The sequence below is a fragment of the Cucurbita moschata genome, unplaced genomic scaffold, assembly GCF_002738365.1.
Source record: "Cucurbita moschata cultivar Rifu unplaced genomic scaffold, Cmos_1.0 Cmo_Scf00022, whole genome shotgun sequence".
Taxonomy (NCBI): domain Eukaryota; kingdom Viridiplantae; phylum Streptophyta; class Magnoliopsida; order Cucurbitales; family Cucurbitaceae; genus Cucurbita; species Cucurbita moschata.
The window spans coordinates 702,189-719,259 of NW_019268538.1; the positions used below are offsets into that span (position 1 = coordinate 702,189).

Sequence of the window (17,071 nt, forward strand, 5' to 3'; positions counted from 1 at the left end):
TTTTTTTTTTTTTTTTTTTTTTACCTCAGTTAATTTACTTTCGTCTCTCTTGTCCTGTTCCGCCCATTTCCTGGCGGCGGCGGCGGCGGCGGCGGCGGCTCAGACTTCCCGGCATCCAACGGAAAATTCAACTTAGCCTTTCTTCCCCTCATTTTAAACGCAGCCGAATCATAAGCCCTAGCCGCATCAACATCCGAATTGAAAGTCCCCAACCAAACCCTACTCCCTTTTCTACTCGGATCTCGAATCTCCGCCGCGAACTTCCCCCACGGCCGCCGTCGTACACCTCTGTACTTCCTCCCGCCGTCGGAACTCGACACCTCTTCCGCCATCGCCACTTCTGGAGAGCTCGATCGCTCCGATTGTTCCGGCTTCTGAATCGGAGGCTCTTCCTCTTCCGACGGTTTCATGAACTCGAAATCTTCGAATTCGAATTTGATCGACGGGAGAGAGAAGAAGGCGGACGGTAACGGGAACTCGAAATCCAGGAGAGTGCGGAAGGAATCGGAATCTTGGAGACGATGGCGTTGGATGAGATTCAATCGTGAGAAATCGTCTTCTTCTCGCAGTTCCATTTTTTGTGATTTCGTTAAAAAGGAGATGCGTTTTGGACACATTTATAGTGGGTGAAATTACGATAATGTCTAGACACCACACTCACCTAATTCTACTTTTCTTCAATTATGCAAGGGTAAATATGGAACTTCAAAATTATTTTGGATAACTATTACTTATTTCTTTAATATTATATATGAAGATAAACCTTTTAAAATATCTTATAAATTTTGGATTTTAAAGATTGTTTTGTCAATTTCTAAATTATAAAATTTTCTTGATTTTTTTCTATTTATTTGAAAAAAAAATTAAAATTTTATTAAACAAAAAGTTGAAATTTCAAAAATTATTAAATTTAAAATTAAATTTTCATTGAGTGGAACCGAGCCTTACTTGTCATAGCACTTCAAGTTTATCTCTTCCTCTCGATGTCGCTATCGCTGTGTTCACTTCTTCTTCCCATCCATTTACGGGCTTAATCACATCTTATAATAAGTCTCTCGTGTTATACACTATTATATGCAAATTTCTTAACATTTTTAATATTATTTTAATTATTTTAGTTGAAAAGTAGAAAGAGCTTCAAAGCTGATCGAGTTTTGAAGCGTGTTAGATTTTTGTGAATTTGTTATAGATTCTATTTTTATTAATTCTCGTTAACATTATACCTATTGTGTCAACGTTTAATGAAAAGTATTAAATGAGACAAATTAAAACGAAATGTTGATTTAAATCAAACTAAGACAATTCAATCGTCAGAATTTTTTGTTTTGGATGGTCCAATAAGACGCGAAATAAGCAAAAAGTGGGGTATGGAGTGGACCAAAGGAAGAAGAAAAGGTCGAGACAACTAAGAGGGATAAAAATGTCATTTTCATCCAAGTTGAGAGGTTTTTGTTTTACAAGTCAAGTGGGTACATCCAAATCGAGCATGTCGTATCCTATTGATGACGTCTCTAAATTTTTACATTTAGATCCAAAAGATTTTAAAATTACTCTAATAAACTGATAAAATTTTAAGTTTATTTTAAAGTTCAAGAACCAAATAAATACGAATTAACCTAATATCAAACTTTATAATCTTAATTTTGGTAATGAAAATAAAAATTCCAGCTTGACTTTCCATTCGGGACTTTTTTACATTAAACATTTTGATCAATGGTCAAACGAGATCGTCTTTTCTTAACCATACTTTACCAATTGATGTTCGTAGAACATTCTCACTACAGGATACCAATCAACACATCTTTTAATAAACTATATAATAATAGCGATTGAGATAATATTATATATATGAGTAATTACACGTTTGATAATTATTTAATTTTTATTTTTAAAAAATTAAAATGAAAAAAATGTAAGAAAAAAAAAGCAATAATTTCATAAATAGGCATTAAACCTTCACAATACATCATTGATCGATGTTTGATGGTTCCATAAAACAAAATATAAAAAATTCCCAATTCAATAAATGAATAAACAAATCAAACCCCTTCAAACATATATATATATATATATATATATATCTCGTTAACTTGGATAAGGATCGAATTCACCATCACTAAGTTAACGAGTATTTTTTTTTTTGGAGAAATTTTATGTGACGGTGCATTGAGGATATCCCATTAACGGATGAGGCGATAACGGCGGCACGCTGAAGATCCCCTTCCCATCATTGTCCCAAACCGGCGCCCAACAAGACGGCGTTAGAGGACAAATGGCCGCCGGAACTCCGATTTCATTTGTTTCCGACGACTCCTCCTTCTTCACAACCTTATTCTCCATTTCCCCAACCTCACTCTCCCTCCTCCTTTTCCGGCCAACAGCTGCCGTGGACGGCGGCTCCTCTGCTTCCTTTCCAGCCTCAAGAGGAAAATTCAAAATCGCCTTACTTCCTCTCATCTTAAAAGCAGCTCTATCATAAGCTTTGGCAGCTTCAATTGCGGTATCGTAAGTTCCAAGCCAAACACGAGCTCCACGTTTGTTGGGGTCCCGAATCTCCGCTGCAAACTTCCCCCATGGCCGCCGGCGAACCCCCCTGTAATGCTGACTCAGGCCCACATCGGATTTTACCTCAGAAGATGTCGTAACCGTCGCCGTCGCTGCCGCAGGGGATTGGACAGAGTGGGTCTTGGGTGGAATCATGACGTTGAGAGAGGGACGGCGGTGACCGATCTTTGAAGGGGCAGCGGGGATTTGAGGTGTGAGTCCATTATTGTTGATGAAATCGAGATTTGAAGCGAAGGCTTCAATGGAGTTGAAGTCGCTGAGAAGGTGTTGTCTGATGAAATCTAAGGTCGAAGCGTCGTCGCCGTAAGCCATTGACGGAGTTGAAATTTGAAGAAGAAGAAGAAGAATTTTTTTAGTGGAAAATTAGGAGTGAGGAAGGAGAGTTTATAAAGGGATTCAGAAAGGGGGCTTCTGAGAAGACTCTGAGAAGGGGAGAGGAAAGGATGAACCGAGGGGTAAAATGGTATTTTCATGTGGGGTCCATGCCTGATGTGTGATTTCGGGGGAGCTTCTTACGGTTTGAATTGAGCGAGAAAATCGTCTTTTTAGTCCAAAGTTTTCAGTATATTTATTTAGTCTTTTATATTCATATTTTATATTTTTTTTTAAGTTTGTTTTTATTTGATTTTAAAATATTCTATTTTTAATTTTATTTTAACTTGCAATCTAAATTTTTAAATTTTTAAATTTTAAAAATTCAATGCCCAGAAAATTCTTCATTTATTCTCGTGGAAATAAAAAGATGGAATTTTCAATCTCTTTTTCATTTATTATTCTCTTAAAAAATAAAAATCTTTATTAAATAAATTTAAAATTTCTAATATTAATTTTAATATTACAATTTACCACATTTTTTTAAACTTAAATATTATAATACAAAACTTAAAATTAACTAATTTATTTTTTAATAAAAAACATGTATATATTAAAGGAGGGGTACCGTGAGGAATTGGACAGGGTCAAGGACTAGATTCCCGTCTTTGGTCCAATTTATCTAATCGGTAAAAAATATTTTCACTCCATTTCCCATTTACCGTTTAAATAGGAAATTTCCTCTTCATTTGGAGTGGATCCTTGCGGTAAATTGGACATCTCTCTCCCATTTCTCGTGGAGAATCTCCTCCTTGCTTAGAGCGGCCCTATGGATAAAATTGACATCTTTACTTTTACCTTTGAATAATGAACGCTAACTTTTAATTAATTAATTATAATATGATTTTTTTAATTAATTTTAATAATTATAAATAATAATAATAATAACTAATTTAATTATATAATTAATAGAAAACTAATACAAATAATTAAAAATGGATCAAAATTAAAAAGTAAAAAGTTATATTTTGAAATTTAAGTATCAAAAGAAAAAAGAACCAATTCGATATAATTGGATTCGGTAGCGCTCCAACACTTTTTTGTCGAACAGGATTAGATTAGATCTATTTGATTAGTTTATAGTTTTTAAAAACTTATAAATTAATTGTTATTATTATTAATTGTTTGAATATTGATCTACTTTAATACTTAGGTCATGACATTTAAGACGTTTAAAAAACGAAAACTTTATAAACTTTATTTAACTTTAATAATTATTTGATTTTTTAAAAAAAATCTCCATAATCACTTTTTTTTCTAATTTATTTTAATATTCTATCTTAACTTAATTTAATTTTCTATTTTTAAAGAATAGAAGAAAAAAAAAGTTATTAAACATATATGATTTTGAAATCATTTTATTGGTCCAAGTTTCATCACCAACATCAATTAAGAGTACGTTTAATTATGGTTGAACAATTATCTTTTTAATATTTGACCGTTAAATTTATAAATACGTTAAATTCTTAACTAATATCATCATCTAGATATAATCGGCGCACGTAATCTTTGAAATGATATTACCAACGATTATTCCAAATAAAGGACCAAATATACATTTTGAAATGAGTGTGAGGCTCCAAAATTAAGGGTCATTAAGGGTCGTGATTCATTTTTAATTATTATAGATTAGTTTTTAAAATATCTATTTTAGCGCTTGAACTTTAAAAAATAACCAATTTAACCTATAAATCTTTTAAACATTTGTTGTGATATTTTACCCTTAAGAACTTAAAAGACGAACATTAAATATGGACGTGACCGAAGCCAAGTTGGTTGAAAGTAAATATTAGGTGAACAAAATTCTACGTACGAATCAAAATATCATTCATTTTTTAAAATATAAAAAAAAAATTAAAACTTAAAAATTATTATTTTAAATTTTAAAATCATACCTACCCTTTAACAATAATAGAGTTGGAGATCAAACTATAACTTTGAAATGATGTTGAGTGAATTATGTTCAAATTGATATTATCTTTTTAAAAAATGTAAATTAATAAATTAGAATTTAAGGCTTTATTACGACTGAAATATTAAAATAACGAAGAATATTATAAACATTTTGTTATTTAATTTGGGTGCAACCAACCAAGGCCATGACTTAATCCAATTTGCTATACAGATTGTAAAGTTAAACAACTTGGGTTCCCTTTACAAAAAGCCATCAATAATGCAACCTAACCTATGCCCATTTCATAAGCTTTACCCACCTTATAAAATAATAATAATAATTAAAAAAAAACTTAGGATAACAAAAATAAATAATTATTGAGCTAAAAGGGGACAACATTTGAAAATGATGGCATCAACCCCTTCCTTCATTATTTAAACACCAATATTAAATTAAATATTAGCTAATTTAGGAGGTTCGGGAATGAGATTGGTTAGGGTCATAATCCAATTGTTCGGGTTGTAGAGTTTTCTAACCCAAATAATCATCCGCGCTACTGGAAGAAATCGAAGAATTTCTCAGAAATCCTACAAGATCCATTCGTTCTTTTTTCTCTGACAAATGGTCAGAACTTCATATGGGTTCGAATTCTATTGAGAGGTCTAATTAAAATAAAGAAACTAACCAAACTCACCGCAATTAAGAGTTTAATATAAATTTTAAAAAATTACTGATGAAATTAAATAAAAAATAAATAAATAAAAATTTAATTTAATTAGGAGATAATCTGTGACCTAACAAAATTTATAAATTTTTTATTTAATTGAATCAGTCTAATCTAAATAACTTTATAATCTAACTAAAATCGTAAGGAATTGGATTGAATTGATGGAGTGCTTCAAATTATCAATTTTTTAATACCGCTAATGAAATTATAGCATTCAAATATTTTAAAAATAATTAAATGGAATAAAAATATCAATTAATGACAAAATTAGCCTATGGTCGGCTCAAAACTTGGCTGCCTCCAGAAGGTTGGAGTATTTAAATGATAAAGTAAGTCTAATTCTCAAATGTGTAACGAATTTTGTCCCATTAGATAAATATTATTCCACCTTACATTTAAAATTCAATTCATTCTAGAAACAATTTGAAATTTGAAGCGCTTCCAAAAGCTTTATATTATAATATATGGTTGTTTATGTGGTCACAATAATGGAAAGTTATTCCAATATCCTTAATTTTTATTCATACCTTATTATTCTAATTCATGCAATAAATTATTATTGTCCTAATATTATTATTTTTTACATAAATTTTCATTTTTTTTCGTTCACTTAAAAGGTGTCATATCAACGTCAGACTTGTTTGATGTGATAAGAAAACAATTAAATTATTATTCAGTAGAATAAGGGTTTGATGGGTTGAATTTTTTTGGACTAACTCGAAATTTGACTCAAGCAATTCTAATAGAGTTTACAACCCAACCGAGCTCTCATTTTGAGTTGGATTGGGTTGAGATGTCTTGTTTTTTTAATTTATTTTAAAAAAATACTATTTATCCACTATTTATTAAATTAATAACTAAAATTTCATAAAATTCAAATATAAAATATTTACAAATCGCACTAACATTAAATATTTTTAATCATTTTAAAAGTAGGGTTGAGTTGTAATTCTATTTTTTTTTTATTATAAAAAGAATGTCAACCTGCAAACTAAATCAAATTTTCAATGTTCCAAAAATTCAACTCGACCCATCGAGAAAAATCTAACTCATTGTTTTTATAAGGAGAAAAATGATGTAATTTTTAAGGAAAAAAAATTAAAAATAGTAAAATATTATATATATATATATATATATAAAATATGTAAGAGTAAAAAATATATAAGGAGTAAGAGCAAATTATTAAAATTTAAAAAATCAAAAAATCAAATTGAGAATAACCTAATAAGTGAGTGGTTATTAGATAAATTGAGCGAAGTACAAACTCAAAAAATAATTTCATATTTATTTAATTTAAGAAAGTGAAATATTTATAAATAAATAAATAAAAAGGAAAATTTCAAAGATAATTAAGTTTATATGATTAAATTAAAATTGAAATTAGTATAAATAAAAAAAAGGCTAAAAATAAGCCCACGTGTTGTGTGTTAAAGCCCAGCCCAATAAGCCCACTTTGTAAAATAAAATAAAAAGGAATTAAAAGAAAGAGGAAAGCCTTCTTTCTACCTTCTATGCTCCACGCCATTTAATATTTCTTCTTCACGGCGTCTCCTCCTCCGTTTCATCAGCTGACTGTCGCCGCCGTCTCTCTCCCGTTCACTGTTGCCGTCGCCGTCGTCTTTCTTCCTTTCGTGCCGCTGCAGCACTATTCCATTGTTGTTACTGGTATTCTCCCATTCATCATCTATGTCTTTCTTCTTACTACACAATTTATAACCTCTCTAATGAAAGAATGGAGGAGTTGTTTGTTTATTTTATTTTTTCTTTAATAACAATATGCGAATAGCAACGAAAGTAGAAACAGCCTTGCTGTAAATTAGGATGTGGTTTGTGATTGACTGTTCTGATTCGGACATGGATTAGTCATCGAATTCTCTTTTAGTTTCTAGCTTGATTCATTGAAAGAAAAACTTCAACCTTATATAAACATAGGAAGAGAAATAGTTCGTTGGAAAATGAAATTACAAAAGGAAATCATATCTAGAAGTGATATGAACCAAGAGACATCAATTATACAATATACTCCAATGAAAGTACGAAGAAGATGCTCTTGAAATTATAAAAAAAATATTTCAATTCATGCTACATTGAATGAATTTTGGGTGGATTATAATTCAGTGTTATGATATTTCATTAATGTATTTTATTTAGTTTAGGTTACATTTACATCATACTTAATTATGGAATGTTACAACTCTCGGGATGCCTTTAGTAATTTCATTTTGAGGCTATATTAAACATGTATGTTGTATTTGTAAGGAGACTTGGAAGATATAGTAAAAGAAGCATTTGTGCTTTTCTTTTGTCAATGATTAAGTTTCTTTGCAATTCTAAGTAGTTTAAGTTGCATGTAGAATCATTCAAGCTTGAGATGATCAATCTTGCTCGTGGAGTGATTCGAATCTCAAACCAGTGTTCTTGCCTTGAGATATTTGATCAACAAGAATCATTCAAGCTAGCATTGATCGATCTTGCTTGTGGAGTGATTCGAATCTCAAACAAGTGTTCTTATCTTGAGATATTCAATCAACAGGGTAATCCGAATCTTACTCTCTTTGAAAAACTGTTCCAATTGGCCATAAGATTAGTAAAGCTATCATTACAAAAAGAGGCTCTCAATTTGCATCATTGAAGAGATAGAAAAGCGATGGAAGTAATAAGAGAGTGAGTCTTGTTCCTTATCCAAGAAGATACGAGAGTTTCGCTCCATCCTAAATGATCATAAGAAGGTCTGGATAAAATTCAGTGAAAGATCCTTCTCTTCCTTGAACGGATGGCCAACAAACAAGACGGGATGAAGGTCCGTGACACCAAGGGGGAAGATAACCTGCTAACCAAAAGCTTGGAGAATACAGTCCCATAAGAATCTGACCTGTTTGCACCACATAAAAAAACGATTTTGAGTTCCCCCACCACTTTTGCACAGATCCAAGGAGAATGCCTTAGAAAGCTTGTCAAATGTATTGAGGCACTTATGGCTCAGTTCTGAACTGAAAAACTAAACCTTTTTGGGATGATGTCCTTTCCCAGCCGAAGGGTATAGGTCCTTGTAAGCAGAACCTCCTCTTGAAGAAGAGCATTATTATGAGATTTTGATGAAAAAGCTCTTTGCCTCTCCAAATTCCAGCGCCACATATCCAAAGAATAATTTGGAATAACCACCTCAGGATCCTCATTAAGGCAAGCCCAATCCTCAATTTCTCTATCCGTCAAGTGTCTTCTAGGCTGGATATTCGCAGATGTTATATGAGTTTTCCACATATCAGCTACAATGCCTTCCCTTTTCTGGGTAATAGCAAAAAGGGAGGGAAATCTGATTGAAGACTCAGAATCTGAAACATCTTCCTCGGAGGAAGAAGAAGACAGCAAAAAATTTAGGAAGGACCTGGAGTTCTTCAATGCATTAATCAAGGTCAAGAATTGGGATCCGACCCTTAAACAGAAAGATGCCAAGCTTTTCGATTCAGATGATGACAGCCAAGACAAGACAGTGATGACATCAACAGTAGTTTAACAGAGAAGAAGAAAAGCAGTATGTACTTGAAAGATGTGATAGCGAAACATTTGATTGAAGAGGGCACCGAATTTGATGATGAGAGGACTAAAAACATGAAGATTTATGACAAGGAGCGGGAAGAGATACGCAAGCATTCTTTGAGGCAGCAGAAGTGCAAGATGATGAAGATGGTGAGGAAGAGTTGTTAAAAGTGAAGGAGCGATGATGATGGTGAGGAATAGGGGAAGACGAAACTTGCTTATTGGATGTCAAAGATTTAGATGAGGATTTTGATCCAGAAGAGTATGACAAGATGATGAAGGTGGCTTTTGGTGAAGAATATTACGAGAAAGCGGACGATGCTCCTGAGTTCGGAAGTGATATGGATAATGAAGGTGATGATGATCGAGAAACCTGATTTTGAAAAAGAGGACGAGTTGCTTGGATTGCCAAGAGGGTGGGCGTCATCTGAGTCGGGCGATGGCTTCTTAGCAGCTAGGGAAAGGAGTTTAGAACATAAAATTGATAGTGATCTGAGTAATGTGGATAATGAAGAAGAGGTTGAAGAACATGGCAGTGAGGATGAACAAGGCAAAAGGAAGAGGAAGCGGAAACTATCGTTGTACACAAAAGCTAAAGAAGTCATGATGGAGGAATATTATAAATTAGATTACGAGGATACAATTGGAGACTTGAAGGCGAGGTTTAAGTACGCCAAAATACGACCTAATCGTTACGGATTGAGTACTGCTGAAATCATGGCATTGGATGACAAAGAGTTGAATCAGTTTGTTTCTATGAAAAAGCTGGCCCCTTGCACAAGGAAGAATGGAAGATGCCAAATAGTACTAGACAGCGCCTGAAAATGAAGACCAAGGAACTACTAAGAGGCAAACAATTTGGTAAACAGAAAGGCATCGTGAAGAAGAGGATGAAGAACAGCTCCGACATGCACATTGTGGATAACAATGAGAATGACAAAGTATAAATTGAGGATTCGAATGGCGATAAGGGGAATTTATCTAGGAAAGCCAGGAGAAAACAGCGACAAGCTGAATATAAATTGTCAGATGCTCGGCTCCAGGGATACGCCAAGATGATCTCGAAACCTAAGAGGAAAACAAAACACTAATCATTGGAAATCAATTGCCGTGCTTTAGCAGGTGATTCTTCTTTTTAGTCATTAATGAGATAACTTCTGTGTTTTATTTCTTACATCTTCACTCCTTGCGGTGTCTTGTTATAGCAAACAAAGTACTGCAGGTTGGTTTTTTTCCTTTTGTTATTTTGAGTCGCATTTAATTCTTTGGGATAAAACCTATTCATATTCAACTTGTTATATTGTTAAAGATGGGATTCTAAAAGCTTTGGTTTAGTAGATCTTGTGCTCAAACTCATACTATTTGTAATCTTGTCATTAACCCTTCTAGGCAAACTTCATTACCCATTCTAAGGTCTCTGAGTTTTGGAGATGGAAAAATCACAAAAAAGAACAGACCCTTTTCAGAAAATGACTGGAAATCTGCGAAGGAAAGATCAGGCAGCCTACTTCTTCCCCATTGAGATCAGTTTATATGCACTTCATTACAATAATTGGCTTCCCAGAATGACAACAGAACTGCTTTGTTATTGTTTTTTCATATGAAATAATGGGTATTACGGTAAAAGGAGCAAAGAAACTTGGACTTGCAAGGAGGCTCTGAAACCAGTTTCGATCACGAAGAACTAGGTTTGAAGCTCACATTTCGCCCTCAAATTTGCAGGAAACAAACATCAAATCCTGGCATGATATCAACTACTTCCATTGCTTACATGTACAAGAAAATGTTTTTGAGTAGTTGGCCTCTTAGTTAGGTGTATAAATTATCTAGATTTGGTTGGATAAATGTTGTGATTCTGATTAATTTTATAACATAAATTTTATTATAATTGTCTAATTATTAAGTGCAAGTTTGTAGCTTAAAATTATTTAACACACAATTAGTCCAAAAACAATTATGAGCCATCTCAACTTAAATAAATAGAAGAATAAGCAGAGCAGTAGAAGGGGCGTCTACACATGCGCTGTTACGCATAACGTCTGTTCAACACCGAAAGAGAACTGAAAATTTGAAGGAAAACCAAAAGGACGACTCGGGAAGTTCTGCAAGCGGCAGAAACCATAAAATTTGTGAGCATTTATTCTCCTTATTGCTTCCTTACTCTTCTTTTACTTCCCCTCATTTCGGAATCGGTATAGAAAGAATCGTTAATCTACTACGTCTTTGTTTCGAATGTTTTTTACTACTTTAAAGGGTCAATTGCATATTATACATTCTGTTACATTGTCTTGGGTGAAGTGATGTAACTTAGATGTGCATTTGATCGGTTGTGAACTTTGACTTCTGGGTGTTATGTTTAAAAGCTGTCCGTTCATCGCTAGGTTATGATGTTTTGGGTGTTGTAATTGGTTAGTTTATGGGCCATTTTCAGATGACGCTTTGAAGTAAAAATGCTGTGTTATCAGACAATTTTGCTACTAATTTTTAATAGGTTTTGATGAAGAAAACTAGCAGTTTGATACCTTGTTTTTCAGATTATTCTGAAGCTTTGGCCTATAATTTATCAGACAAGATGGAAGCTGATGAACTATATCTTGATCTCCTAGCACTGAGGCAACTGTACGTCTTTCTCTTAAAATGCTGTTTGCGGGATGCAAATTCAGAACTTGTAAGCCTGTGTGAGATAAGACTGTCTGGGTGTGTGCTTTCTACTTGAATATTTAACTATTGTAGCTTGGTTTTATTGTCAAAGCAGGTGGTGGGTGCAAGGGCAAAGATTTTATTCAAGCATTTGCTCGATGATGCCACTACTGGACTTCTCGAGTTTCACTCGAAGGTTTGTATTCCATTCTGCATAAAAACTTCTGTAAAACAAAACAACAATTCATAGATGTCTAGTGACATACATCCCTATTTGAGTTTGTACAGACTCTGCCATTTTACAACTTTTTACGCAAAGATGATAAACAGACAAAGCCACTGGACGAGAAAGTTGCTGAATGGATGGAACATAATCAAACTGCAAGAACGATGGCAAATCCAGAGAAGATTGAACACAAACCAGGAAGGGACAGAGCTTCAGCGTCAAATGTTGCCGCTAATGACTTGTCAAGTGGGATCAGTTCAGCACTCAGAAGAATTGAACTCCACATTTTATCCCTGCAACGTTATACAAGAAGCCATATCAGTGAAACTAAATTAGCTTACTATGGGCAGTCTGTTCATCAGGGGAATGAGTCATTAAACCACCAAAAAGTTAAGCCGATGGTGGCAAACCATTGTTCCAAGTTCGTGCATGGATTCAGAATACCTCTGACTCAAGACAAGAACGAGGCCATGAAACAGCACGAACTTGCGCTTCCACCGACTCTGATGGATAAATCAGGATGTCCAGAAGGATCCAAGGCAACTGCCAGGCGCGCTATGAAACTGAATCGAACTTGGATACAAGAAAAGAGGAGCAAGAATTCACGTGGTCGTATTGTAATGAGACCAACTTTGTGGCATAACAAGACCCATCTGGCTGCCCAGCAAGAATCAGAATACACAAACTCAGAATCAGAATCAGCACCTTCTTCAAGTCCGGCAACTCGACAAACCAGTGAAAGTGAAACCACTGCTGATTCTTCTTCTCCCGGTGACCAATCCAGTCCACCGGCAACTGGTTCAGAGGCAAGTAGCCAGTGCGGAAACAGCAGTAGCAACATTTCAAGAGAAGCATTCAAGTTCAGCCATGGGAAGAAAGAGTCCAAGAAAGCAGTAGGACGGTTCAAGAGTTTAAGAAACAAATTGGGCCTTATCTTCCACCACCACCATCACCATTACCATAACGGTCACAACTCCATGTGGAAGCAAGTAAGAAGGATGTTCCACCGTACAGGTAAGAAAGAACTAACAAGTAAAGAAGAAAAAAATGGGATGCTAAGGAAAACAACAATCAGAAGTGTGTCTCGGAATAACCAAGTTGGGAAGTTTCAAGCACTTGCTGAAGGGCTTCGAAGCCATGTATGGAAATCGAAAGCCATGAAGAAGAAAGAGCAAAGAGGGCTTAACTGTGGGAAGACGAATGGTGGGAAGAAGCTGCATTGGTGGAAAATGATTCGACGCCGCCGTGGAGTGAAGTTGCCCAATAAAGGACGTGTGAAAATAGGGTATGTAAACAAAAAACCACATGTTAAGATAATTTAATTTTAGTGGGACATTCCAAGTTTTTGCAACTAAAAATTGGAATTTTACCCTCCTGGGTTGCGCTTCTTATTTATATGAAAGTTAAATAATATTTCGGTGAAAAAAGAATCAAATCGACAAGAAAAGAACAGAGGCAGAGTTAGTTGGCCACCTAAAACATTGAGTTGTCAATGGAGAAAGCCACTTAAAATTCATGCAAGAGAAGCTTTCCACCACGTACCACTCCACTCTCTATATAATCACTCTTCTTCACCTTCAACAAAGACCCATATAATTTTTCAATGGCGGAATCTCGTAATTCTCAGCTCTACAAAGCCCGACAGACCTCGAATGAATTACCCCGCTCCCACAAAGTCGTCAAGGCCATTACCGCAGCCACAACTGGCGGCTCCCTCCTCGCCCTCTCCGGCCTCACAATGACTGGTACAGTCATTGCTCTAGCCATCGCCACACCGCTGTTTGTCATATTCAGTCCAGTTCTCGTCCCGGCGGCGATCACTGTCTCACTTTTGATCATGGGGTTCTTGATATCTGGTGGATTCGGCATCGCTGCGGCGGTTGTTTCGTGGTGGTTTTTCAGGTACGTGGCTGGGAGAAGGCAAGATGCTAACAATGATTTGCCCGGAAAAAAATCGTATAAGTTTGGCGGTAAGGGGATACAAGTTGAAGGTTGAAAGTAATGATTTGGTAGGTAATGTTTGAACAAAGTGTGTTTTGATGGTTGAGAAGAGAAGGGGGTGGTGGTAACGATTAAAGTCAGTGGCAGTTGGATAATGTAATTTGAGGTTGGCCTAAATGTTCGATGAATAAAATAAACCTTCGATTAAATAACGATATAAATGCAGAGCTTAGCTTCATATCAAAAAGTCATTAGTAACATAGAAATAAACCTTGTTATTAGAAACTACAAATCGTGTGGGGTGACTCTAACAAGTTAATTTCAGTTCATGCTTTGCTTATTTCATTAGAAAGAGAGAAATATGTTACAATTATCATCGTCATCATCAGAAAGGAAATTTTGTTCTCATCCACAGCATGGCTTTACTGTGTAGGAAGGTGTCCTAAGATTATTCCTCATTTCATCACTTGATGGACATTAACACTTCAGGAGACAATAAGATAGGTAAATCAGACATCAAAAGTTATCAAAACTGCGATTGGGAAATTTAAATTTTTTGAAGAAAAACTGGGAAAGAGAATAGCAATACTCAGAAGGCAATGGTGATTATTAGGTTCGATTCTGCCAGCAGACTCTCTTCAATGAATTTCAGAAGAGGGAGCTTTTTTATCCTCATTGTAAGCCTTCACTTTCCCCAAAAGCATGAGAAAGAACACAGAACAAAAACAAGAAATCTTTAAAATAAGTCAACCATATGGCTCAGTTTCGAGATTAATCGACACGCAAGATTCCAAATAGAAACCTGCATTCCGGTCTGTTGAGCTTGATCTTTCATGAAATCATCAAAGCCACCATGTGTAGACAAACCAAACGAATCAAAATTGAGAAAAACGTGAAATACATCCATCTCTGGATCTCAAAAAAACTCACAAACCGAAAACGATCTATCAAGCATCAAAACATACGGGAGAACATATGAATCAAAAGCTATCTTCTACCCTAAACGAAAAGAACTCGATCTCTCAAAAACAGCGGCGGATAATCCAGATTTTGTTGAAGTAATTAAGAAGCGATAAAACTGAAGAACCTCCGAAGACGAAGCACGATTGGCTAGGGTATAGCTGCTATCACCGCCGAGTTAAAGAAGACGAGTATCAAGGGAAGAGGGAAACGATGATGACAACTTTAAGCAGCTTTGTGAGTTTAAATAGGGGTAGAATTAGGGCTTCTGTTCCCGGACTTTCCGGATTCAGGTGTTGGGCTCTATTCAGGATAAAAGCCCAATTCGGATTCTAGGTTCGGCCCAAAATCAATTTATTCATTTGTTTTTTTATTTTCTTTTTCTTTTTAAAAATTAAATATCTTAAATAAAATATATTTGCTCTCCCGGTTTAAAAAATTAATAAATGAAAGTAGAGTTGAAGGATGGGTATAAATTTAATTTCTAACTAATGTCGATCATCTCATCAGGACATCTCAAACATTTATCTATTCGGGTTCTCATCGAGGTGTGAATTTCTAACTGTCACGATCGTACATTATCAATTGTGTGTTGACAAGCTCACGACAAATTTTAAGGGGAAATCAACTCATGCCTCACTCATCTCATCATAACATCTCAAACATTCATCCATCAAAATTTTCATCAGGGCATAAATTCTATCGTGTACGTATCATGTTATTTACACTCCATATCAAATAGCAGGTGCATATACCAACCGTCATGGTCGTACATTTTCAACCATGCATTGATACACTCGTGACATGATGCATTGATACACTCGTGACATGACAACTTCTAATGCGAAGGCTTCAAAATGAAGTTCTTTAGATATATTTTGCATTCATTGTGTTTTTCCATAAAAAATAAAAAATAAATAAATAAAAAAGATTAGTGTATTAGTATTTCAATTCTTAAACCCCATTTAAAAAGTAATTATATTCTTAGAAATAAATTAAAATTATCAAACTCCAATCCTAATTGCTTATATCAAGCAGCCCCAAGAAATCAAATCATCAAACAGTTCATATACAAGAGGCCCTAACAAAAACAAAAATTCAGAAGAAAACTTTCCTGGGGAATTTTTTCTGTCAAGAAAATGAAGATGAGATTCAGCTATGCCCAAGCTCTTTTCCTGGCAGCAAGATCTATCGTTTTTATCTCATCAATTTTAGCAGCTATAATAAAATCATTCATACTCAAACCTCCTGCAAATTCAAAATCCCAAAATTACTGACCTTAAAACTCAGATTTCTGTATGAAAACTCAGTGAATCAAGTTAATATGAGATGGTGGTTGAAAGAGGGAGAAGAATGAGTACCAATGGCTGAAGTCCAGAGCTCTGCCGTAACTTGATTCGGCTGATCCAAGTGAATATCTGGAAAATGGTTAGCGTCATCAACAGCGTTGGAGATTCTATTAATCAACTCCACACAGCATTTGAAATCCCTCAATTTCCACAAGCATCGGAGTTTGAATTGGCCTCTTCCATTATCCACCAATCTCCACCCCACGACCTATATGAAATTTCATCAACAATCGAACAATCGAACAATCGGACAATCGGACAATCAAAATCAGATATGATTACCTTCTTCAAGAGTTTTTGGGCCTCATCTTCGGGCATTGGAGCCTGCAGAGAAGAAATTGGAACGCATTGTTGCTGAGAAAGAGCTAGGGCTCGGACATTGGGGATTAGAATCTTGTGCTCTGTATTGGAAAATCCAATCACCTTATCGCCAAAGTTGCTCTCGATTTCCGCCGGGAAAGGGTCTCTGGCGCCGAAGTCGCCGTCGCCTACGACGGCGGCTCTGATGGTAGCCGGACGGAGTTTGCGGCGGAGGAAGGTGGAGGGCGGTGTCTGTGGGAGAGAGAAACGGGAGTGGGGACGGGGGAGACGGAGGAGAGGGAAGTTGGCGTTTGGGGCTGTGGCCATGGTTGTTGGATAAGGACACAGTTCCAGAAGCGACCACCAATGGGTCTGGGCCTTTGGGTTTCTTTTATTTGCTCTATGGCTCTAGTGGATAGGATTTTATGGGAACCACAAACTTGTATGGAGAATAATAAAATATATAAATAATTAATTTAAAACAAAATGAGGTTCTCCCGACTTTATTTCTAGTTCCAAATAATTTAATTTTAACTTTTTTTTTTTTTTTTTTTTTTTTT

The 17,071-nt window shown here is 35.2% G+C and overlaps 4 protein-coding genes, 1 long non-coding RNA gene and 1 pseudogene across 8 annotated transcripts in view; 2 read left to right on the forward strand and 4 right to left on the reverse strand.

The window, feature by feature from the left end:
* Positions 1-587, reverse strand: part of LOC111459141 (ethylene-responsive transcription factor ERF106-like) — a 1,029-nt gene extending 442 nt beyond the window's left edge. For both annotated transcript variants that reach the window (XM_023101910.1, XM_023101909.1), the window contains exon 1: positions 23-587. In XM_023101910.1, the coding sequence (XP_022957678.1) occupies positions 30-575 (546 nt within the window). In that variant the 5' untranslated portion in view covers positions 576-587 and the 3' untranslated portion in view covers positions 23-29. The remainder of the gene's footprint in view (positions 1-22) is intronic.
* A 1,447-nt stretch (positions 588-2,034) lies between these two features.
* Positions 2,035-2,921, reverse strand: LOC111459116 (ethylene-responsive transcription factor ERF105-like). Its single transcript, XM_023101872.1, has one exon. The coding sequence runs from the start codon at positions 2,875-2,877 to the stop codon at positions 2,152-2,154; it is 726 nt and encodes a 241-aa protein (XP_022957640.1). The 5' UTR covers positions 2,878-2,921; the 3' UTR covers positions 2,035-2,151.
* A 4,157-nt stretch (positions 2,922-7,078) lies between these two features.
* Positions 7,079-10,617, forward strand: LOC111459572 (annotated as a pseudogene).
* Positions 10,618-10,719: 102 nt separating this feature from the next.
* LOC111459571 lies at positions 10,720-13,298 on the forward strand. 3 transcript variants are annotated; one of them, XM_023102555.1, is made up of 4 exons: positions 10,720-11,224; positions 11,630-11,763; positions 11,851-11,931; positions 12,024-13,298. In XM_023102555.1, the coding sequence occupies exons 2-4, from the start codon at positions 11,668-11,670 to the stop codon at positions 13,281-13,283; spliced, it is 1,437 nt and encodes a 478-aa protein (XP_022958323.1). In that variant the 5' UTR covers positions 10,720-11,224; positions 11,630-11,667; the 3' UTR covers positions 13,284-13,298. The 3 variants fall into 3 exon arrangements, with proteins under 3 accessions (XP_022958323.1, XP_022958322.1, XP_022958321.1); XM_023102554.1 differs by lacking the exon at positions 10,720-11,224 and adding an exon at positions 11,246-11,296; XM_023102553.1 differs by lacking the exon at positions 10,720-11,224 and having other exon boundaries at positions 11,318-11,763.
* LOC111459573 lies at positions 11,920-15,116 on the reverse strand. Its single transcript, XR_002713313.1, has 2 exons — positions 14,990-15,116; positions 11,920-12,254 (listed from the first exon to the last, which is right to left on the reverse strand). It is a non-coding gene; the product is annotated as an uncharacterized LOC111459573 (long non-coding RNA).
* A 700-nt stretch (positions 15,117-15,816) lies between these two features.
* Positions 15,817-16,909, reverse strand: LOC111459142 (putative pterin-4-alpha-carbinolamine dehydratase). The gene is made up of 3 exons (XM_023101911.1): positions 16,494-16,909; positions 16,224-16,419; positions 15,817-16,110 (listed from the first exon to the last, which is right to left on the reverse strand). The coding sequence occupies exons 1-3, from the start codon at positions 16,836-16,838 to the stop codon at positions 16,019-16,021; spliced, it is 633 nt and encodes a 210-aa protein (XP_022957679.1). The 5' UTR covers positions 16,839-16,909; the 3' UTR covers positions 15,817-16,018.
* Between the last annotated feature and the right edge of the window lie 162 nt (positions 16,910-17,071).